This window comes from Chiloscyllium plagiosum, chromosome 2 (assembly GCF_004010195.1).
Source record: "Chiloscyllium plagiosum isolate BGI_BamShark_2017 chromosome 2, ASM401019v2, whole genome shotgun sequence".
Taxonomy (NCBI): Eukaryota; Metazoa; Chordata; class Chondrichthyes; order Orectolobiformes; family Hemiscylliidae; genus Chiloscyllium; species Chiloscyllium plagiosum.
Window position 1 is genome coordinate 47481883 of NC_057711.1, and position 8493 is coordinate 47490375.

Here is an 8493-nt window from a genome sequence, read left to right on the forward strand (position 1 = left end):
CTCGCTCCTTTTCCACCTATCCACTCCACCCTCTCCTCCCTGACCTATCACCTTCATCTCCTCCCCCACTCACCTATTGTACTCTATGCTACTTTCTCCCCACCCTCCTCTAGCTTATTTCTCCACGCTTCAGGCTCTCTGCCTTTATTTCTGATGAAGGGCTTTTGCCCGAAACGTCGATTCGCAGCTCCTCGGATGCTGCCTGAAAAACGTCGATTTTGCTGCTCGTTGGATGCTGCCTGAATTGCTGTGCTCTTCCAGCACCACTGATCCAGAATCTGGTTTCCAGCGTCTGCAGTCATTGTTTTTACCTACCTATAGACTAATCAGTCTAGCCCTGAATCATATCAGGAAAAAAAGGTTTTCCTTTTGCACTTTTTTGATGAAGAAATACCTCCACTCAATCCCACCCACCTCAAAGCTCTCCTCTTCAGGGCAAGGTTGAGAATGAGAATTCAAATGTTTGAGCAGTAAGGGTTCAGAAAAGATTTGCAAAGGTGTTGCCAGGGTTGGAGGACTTTAGCTATTGGGAGAGGTTGAATAGGCTAGGGCTACTGGAGACTGAGGGGTGACTTTATAGAGGTTTACAGAATCATGAGAGACATGGATAGGATAAATAGACAAAGTCTCTTCCATAGGGTGGGGGAGTCTAGAGGGCATAGGTTTAAGGTGAGAGGAGAAAGTTATAAAAGAGACCTAGGGGGCAACTATTTTCACGCAGAGGGTGGTACGTGTATGGAATGAGCTGCCAGAGGAAGTGTTGGAGGCTGGTACAATTGCAACATTTAAAAGGCATTTGGATGGGTATATGAATCGGAAGGGTTTGGAGGGATATGGGCCGGGTGCTGGCAGATGGGACTAGGTTGGGTTGGGATATCTGTTCGGCTTGGACGAGTTGGACCGAACGGTCTGTTTCTGTGCTGTAGGACACTATGACTCTAAACCGAGGGAAGCTCATTATTATTAATCAATTGCAAACCATGATGTGCTTATCAATTTATATTGTGTTTTTCTTTCATGTCAAACAACTTGTGTTGTTATCAATTAGATTTAAAGAAAAATTTAGGTCTTGCACAAAATGGTAAATACATGAATATAAATCCTCATTTTAAATGCAGAATGTATTGATGAGCCTATTACAGGATGGTTGTGTAATTTAATTTTTAAATGTGTAACCCACTCTGTTTGCTGTTGTCGGTTGTGATGCAATTTCTAGGAAATATGTCATGACTTGTTTAAAAACTAATAACAATCTTTGACAATCAGGTTATGACTGGCTCAAATTCTGCAGATGAAGACATCAATCCAGCTAGAGGCAATATTATTCTTCCTCCTGGGAAAGCAGCACTAGTTTATAACCTTTTCATTGTTGATGACCAGGTGAGAAAAAGTAGTTCTGAAGAATGCAAACTGTAGATGTTCTCTACTGAGTGAAACACTTTTCAGCCACATATTATGAAGAATGAGGTCCCCAAGAATGCATTAAACACATTCTACCATGTAGGTGTGTGTGTGTGTGTTTGGAGGGTGTGAGGAGGGGGAGTGGAATTGTAGTGGGGATTATTGGAGGGGTTGGGAGCAGGAGTGGGATGGGGGCGGTAGAGATGTTGGGGAGTGAGGAAGAGAATTATAGTCAAGCTGCTCGCATAATTTTTCTTTCATTTCAATTTTTAAGGAAATGAAATCATGTTTTAACAAATCGCTTTTAAGTTTCTCTGAAAGCAAAGCTTGACCATCTTCATTTCAATGCAAAATGTTTGCTGGCAGAGGATTAGTGCTGGTTCTAAGTTTTAGAGTGCAAAGATCCATGAGTTATTGTCTTGAAGTTAAATGGAGTAAGACAGAGAGAGAAAGGGGAGGTGTATGAAGTGGATGGTGCAGGTATGCCAGGGTTCTGCTTTTTCTTCAGTGTTTGGTATTTGTAGAAGATTTAAATGAGATTGGGCACGTGAGGGCTTCTCAAATGCTGATCTTCTAGTGGATACCATTGCTGCCCATCTCAACCTGATATATCTGCATTTAAATCAGTCTTCTATAGAGTCATAGAGTCAGAGAGATGTACAGCATGGAAACAGACCCTTCAATCCAACTCGTCCATGCCGACCAGTTATCCCAACCCAATCTAGTCCCACCTGCCAGCAAATCCCTCTAAACCCTTCCTATTCATATACCCATCCGGATGCCTTTTAAATGTTGCAATTGTACTAGCCTCCGCCACCTCCTCTGGCAGCTCATTCTATACACATACCACCCTCTGCTTGAAAAAGTTGCCCCTTAGGTCTCTTTTATATCTTGCCCCTCTCATCCTAAACATAAGCCCTCTAGTTCTGGACTCCCCCACTTCAGGGAAGAGACTTTGTCTATTTATCCTATCCATGCCTCTCATGGTTTTAAAAACCTCCATAAGGTCACCCCTCAGCCTCCGACGCTCCAGGGAAAACAGCCCCAGCCTGTTCAACCTCTCCCTATAGCTCAAATCCTCCAACCCTGGCAACATCCTTGTAAATCATTTCTGAACCCTTTCAAGTTTCATAACATCCTTCCAATTTGAAGGAGACCAGAATTGCACGCAATATTCCAAAAGTGGCCCAACCAATGTTCTATACAGCCGCAACCATGACTTCCTAACTCCTGCACTAAGTACTCTGACTAATAAAGGAAACATTCCAAATACCTTCTTCACTATCCTACCTACCTGCGACTCCACTTTCAGGGAGCTATGGAACTGCACTCCAAGGTCTCTTTGATTAAGACATTTCTCTTTTTCCAGATTCCTGAAAATGATGAGATTTTCACTGTGGAACTGTTAAGTGTTGAAGGTGGAGCTGAAATCAATGATACACAAAGCAGCGTTCAACTTAAAATCAACAAAAATGACAGTCCAGTGCATTTAGCACAAGCCATGTACACTGTATCAGAAACAGCCGATGTGATCACCATACCAGTCATTCGTGGGAAGGATCAAGAAGGAAAAATAATTGGTTCTGATGATGCTCTGGTTTCTATTAATTATGAGACAGTAACTGGCAACAGTTCAGCCAGTGCATTGCTACAATCTGATTTTATTGATCTCCAACCAAACAGAACTATTATTTTTCCACCTTATGTTTATGAAGTTCTTCTGAAATTTCAGATTATCAATGATACTATTCCTGAAATTGCAGAGTCATTTCAGGTTGTATTACTTGAAGATACTATAAAGGGTGATGCTGTACTGCTGACTCCCAATACAGTTCAGATTATTATTGAGCCAAATGATACACCTCATGGTGTTCTGTCCATTAGCAGTAATTTTCCAGGGCAAAAAGTTGTTTTCAATGAAGACATGACTACAAGGTAAGGCTTACTATATTTCTGCTCTACAGTTTGTATTATGATGTTTATTGATGATTTTTGGCTTGCTTCAGCAATTTTGCATGCTTTTCATGTTTAGTAATAGCAGCGTATTTGGCATAGCTATGATCAGTGACTTAAATCTTTCTCTTAGTGATGCAGTTTTCTAAATTATAAATACAAAGCTATTAAGATTCCTTACACAAATGTTAGAAATGATTTAATATATTTTAGTATCTGATGTCGGTACCTGATGTCACGTTATACATTTACATAATTGGATCCTACAGAAGAATGAAATATTTATCAGTTTTTCTGGAATTTTCTTCTGTTACTATCTTGTTCTCATAAGTAAGCTACTTAGAATTTGGAATTATCTTTGTTCTATGAAATGCAATGAGAGTATGAGTTCAATAGAAATGTAAATAGAACACAAGGGTGTATAAAGGCCAGTCCAGAAAAGGATCTTGGTGTGTCTTTTGAAGTTGTGGAAGGAGACGTCAAAGTAATGATGATGAAGGAGGAAATTGTAGAAGGCAGGGTCCAGCTGACAGAAGGATAAACTACCGGTAGTGGAACTGGGGAATTGAAATGTGCTGGAGCTGAAAGACAAAGAATTAACCTGTTTTTGGCAATGTAGTGCAAGAGAATATCACTAAATTAGTTTACAATATCTATGTTAAGCACAGCAAAAGATGGCTTAATGGTGGTAGAAGAGGCAGCTTTTCTCTTAAGAATGACTGACTGGGATAGTAAAGGATGAGGAGTTTGATGGATAGGCCAGGAATCAAGATAGGATTGAAGTAGTCACTTTGAGACCATGGGAATTATAAGAATTAAAACATAGCCAAGGAGGTAGGGAACATAGGGGCTAGCAAATGAGGCAATTGTAACAATGGTGATTGTAATGGAAAAGCAGAGAAGATCTGTGACAAATATCAACAATGATATCAAAGAGTATGGAAGCCTGTCAGAGATAGAAAGGTTGGAGAGTGGTTGAGAATTAACATGGGATTCAGAGACATTGAGTTGTGTGCAGAAATAGTGAAGTTTTGAAATCTGTCTAGATTTTGAAGTTAATATGTGGTCACATCATTCTTTTATTATATACATGAGATAAATTATTTTTTGACAGAAGTAATTAAAACTGTACATGGCTAATGTTATTTTGGATCTAGATCTAAACTACTAAATTACATACAAATAACTGTTTAAGAAACTGTAGTCATTAGAACCAGTGCACCTTGTTGACTCCGTGGTATTTGATTAGGGTTATTAATCAAGAAAGCCCTAGCTGACCAATATATGCAGCAGATTAGATTCTCCTCAGTTTGGGGACTGACTCTGGCCTGCATGGCCACAGCTTGTGTACTGTGCATAAGTAAATAAAGGGTGACTTGGTGACAGGATACTGGCCTCTGTGCAGTTACTTCAGAAACTTTACAGAGAGAGACAGATACAAATCCAATTATTGCCATAGTGTTCATCTATTCATGTAGCAATCTATACCTGGATATTCTGTTTGCAGATTTGATGGAATTACCATTGTAAGAAATGGTGGGACTCATGGTAATGTTTCGGTGAACTGGCTGATTTCGAGGAACAGTAGTGATTTTTCTGCCATCACCGCAGACCTCATGCCAATTTCAGGAACACTAAGCCTTCTGGAAGGACAGATGCTGGCCACAGTGACCCTCACCATCATTAATGATAATTTCCCTGAGGAAGCAGAGGCTTACCTTTTCCAACTGTTGAACAATACTGTAAAGGGAGGAGCAGAATTAGATGAACCCACGCAAGTATGTTTCTTAAAACTACTGTTCAGATATGTAGTTTTCTTCACTACACTCCTAAAATTTTATAAAGCTACTTTACATAATATTTTGATGACTGGTAGATGCTGTAAGTTAAACTAGATATGGAAACAAGAATTTGCATTTATAAAGCAGCTTTCACAATGTCAGTTTATTCGAAGGCTCTTCACTACTCTGGTGTACGATAGAAATTTAGCTACTGTTCCAAAGAGCTACGTGAATAAATAATCTGTTTTAATTAGGTTGGATGAGGAATAAATATTGGCCAGGACAACAGTCGAGTTTGTCTGTTTCACTTCACATTGTCTCATCGGATCTTTCAGAGCCTCCTGAGGAGTCAGATTGAGCCATGGTTTAATGCCTCATCTGAGGGATGACACATCTGACAGTACAGTTCTTCATTGGAGTGACAATCTTAATTAATTTCTTTATGGATTATGTCTGATTGTAAAATTCAAACCTGAAAGTATGAACTGGATGACATGTTGTATGAAATTTTTAAGTCTTGTGATTTGTATTTTCTTGGAAAAATCCAATTTCGAGCTTTTTCTCCCAGGGGCAGAATGCTCAAGAGCCAGTTATTTATTTATTTTTAGTGTCATCATTGGGTATATTACTCTTCAAGAAAACTTTCCCATAACGAAGACGCATTTCAGTATTGGGATATTTCTTTAAGTTCTGCAAATCTGTGTCCAATTTTACAGTTGTATAGATTCAAACCTTTTCTTGAAACAACATCAGTTGCATCTTTAAATTACTAGAGTAGACCAAAGATAAAAATAAGGCTGTTCATACTTCTTGTTTTTCTCTTGTTTAGATTATTTTCTATATTCAGGACAGTGATGATGTCTATGGCTTAATTAAATTCCATTCTATGGATGAACAGAAGATAGAGAGTAGTCCTACTGGGCGGTTTTTATCATTGAGTTTTGCCAGACACAATGGAACTATAGGGATTGTGAAGTTAAACTACACAGTATTGTACATCCCTGCTGGTGTTATGGATCTTTCTAAAGCAAAGGATGATATACTTAATGTTTCTACCAAAAACAGCATTATCTTCATGGCAGGGCAATCACAGATACGCATCAAACTTCCAATAAGAAATGACGCATTCCTTCAAAATGGAGCACGTTTCTTTGTGCAGGTATGTCAATACAGTTTATGCAACAGAGATATAATATAAATTGTCAATGCAATTTTGCACACCAATCATAAATTTTAGATTATCTCTATCAGTGATATTGAACTGTCTTTAGTAAAACATTATTCACAATTCAGTTCCCTTGAGACTGCATTTATTCAGTTGCTATTAATCTTGTCATATTTAACTGAAATATTTTTAATGCGATCATTTTATGGCATACTTTGGAGGCAATAATGCATCAGCTTTAAGTGAAAATAGGAGGGTTCTAACTGAATGTGGCTACCGTTCTTGAATTATCAAAATATTGATGTTTGCAAGCAAGGAGTTCAAAGTTTTTTTCTGTTTTTCAAATAGTGCTTGTATTTTATTTGTATTGTTCTAAAGAAATGAGGTTAAACAGATTAATTTTTCTCAGTGACTTTCACTAGGCCTCCCTTTTGATACCATGTCACTCAATTGGGCACAGAGTGTGGTGAGTGTGGGACATTCTCTATTTTGCTGTGGGATTTTCTGGGTGGACTCCCTTCATGTTGATTCCTGCCATTCAGTGCTAGCTGAAACCAGAGAGGGCAGGAAAAAGTCCTTAGGTAGGTATAAAGAATCTCAGTTAGCAGTTTCCCCATCCCATACCCTTGTACCTGATCATACAGTGTCCCCTTGTTCCAAAACCATTTCCTTGGTGACGGGGACCTTGGGGAATGGCATTAAATTCAGCCTGATATGCATTTAGATCATAATATCTTGGAGCAGCAGTAGACCATTCAGACCTCCTAGACGAGTTAAGGCAACTTAATTGTTGCCTTTCAGATATGTTATGCTTTATCTGATTGTGTCCTCATTAGCAGTTTCCGGTGAGTCCCAGATAACCCTGGACTCCCTTGTCAATCAAAAGTTTCTTTAACATGGCATCAAATATGACCAAACACCCAGTCTCCTCTTCTCTGGCAAAGAGAGTTGTAAATGCCAGTGCCCTAATTTCATCCCGAAATTCCCTTGTCGGCCATGGTCAGGCTATCTTTCCTGTTTTCCTTTTATGCCGTTGGGAAAGGAAGAGTTGTTACAGTTCCTCTGCATACTCTTTAAACGTTTTCCACCACCTATCCACTGTCATCTCTTTAAGTAAGGTTCCTCAATTTATCATTGTCAGTTCACACTTCATACTATTGTAGTTCCTTCAATTTAGATTTAGGATCCTAGTCTCAGAACCAATTGTAAGTCTGCATTTTAATTATGAATTCTGTCATCATAGTTACTCTTCCCCAAGGGGCCTCACACAGCTGGGTTGCCAGATATTCCTTTCTTAATACACAATGCTTAGTCTAAAATGGCCTGACCTGCAGATGATAGAGTCTGCTGGTCTGTAGATAGATACATATAGGTGAATGCACCCTTCAAAGTATTCTCAGATTTTTTTTTTAATCTTCCTGGCCATGTTGCCTGGACTTCAAGATTTTGAGAGCAAATTACGTACTCAAAATTAAAAAGACCAAGAGCAATGATGCCATATCATCAGACCATTGCTGAAGCTTCTCTGCTTCTTCCTGTGCCGCTGAAGTCATGGAAAATCATGTAGAAGTTACTGATTTGTAACATTTTGTGGTACTCCCACAGCCATCATACTATTTGAGGTATTGCCTGGGAAATGCCTTTGTTTCTCTGTTTTTTTCCTGAGGAAGATGCAAGGGACTAATTGAGGAAAAGAGCTGCAGGTTCTCCATGCCTATCTGTTCAGGGCACAGCTTGCTGCATTAGGCCTCTGAAACATTCTTCAAAGATTTTCACGCCCATGCAATCATAAAAAAATGTCAGTTGCCCATGTCTGTCCCTCTAAAAAATGGTAGACATGCATTTTCTGCAACATGCACATCCCTGATCCAAATGCGTGAATTTCCAATCAAACGCTTCAAGTGTTTTAATGTCACTTTTCCTATGTCTGTTGGCAGTCAAACTGAAGAGAAAATCCAGGCTTGTGTAGCATTTGATTTACTATTTGAGAACACTCAAGAATTCTGTTGTTAATAGACAATAGACAATAGTTGCAGGAGTAGGCCATTCTGCCCTTCGAGCCTGCACCACTATTCAATATGATCATGGCTGATCATCCTTAATCAGTATCCTGTTCCTGCCTTATCTCCATAACCCTTGATTCCACAATCCTTGAGAGCTCTATCCAACTCTTTCTTAAATGAATCCAGAGAC

General features: G+C 39.2%; 1 protein-coding gene across 2 annotated transcripts in view; it reads left to right on the forward strand.

Annotated features, from left to right (window-relative positions):
* Window positions 1-8493, forward strand: part of adgrv1 (adhesion G protein-coupled receptor V1) — a 559481-nt gene that overhangs the window by 39065 nt on the left and 511923 nt on the right. For both annotated transcript variants that reach the window (XM_043709105.1, XM_043709113.1), the window contains exons 6-9: window positions 1267-1380; window positions 2771-3336; window positions 4862-5132; window positions 5965-6294. In XM_043709105.1, coding sequence (XP_043565040.1) covers window positions 1267-1380; window positions 2771-3336; window positions 4862-5132; window positions 5965-6294 — 1281 coding nt within the window. The remainder of the gene's footprint in view (window positions 1-1266; window positions 1381-2770; window positions 3337-4861; window positions 5133-5964; window positions 6295-8493) is intronic.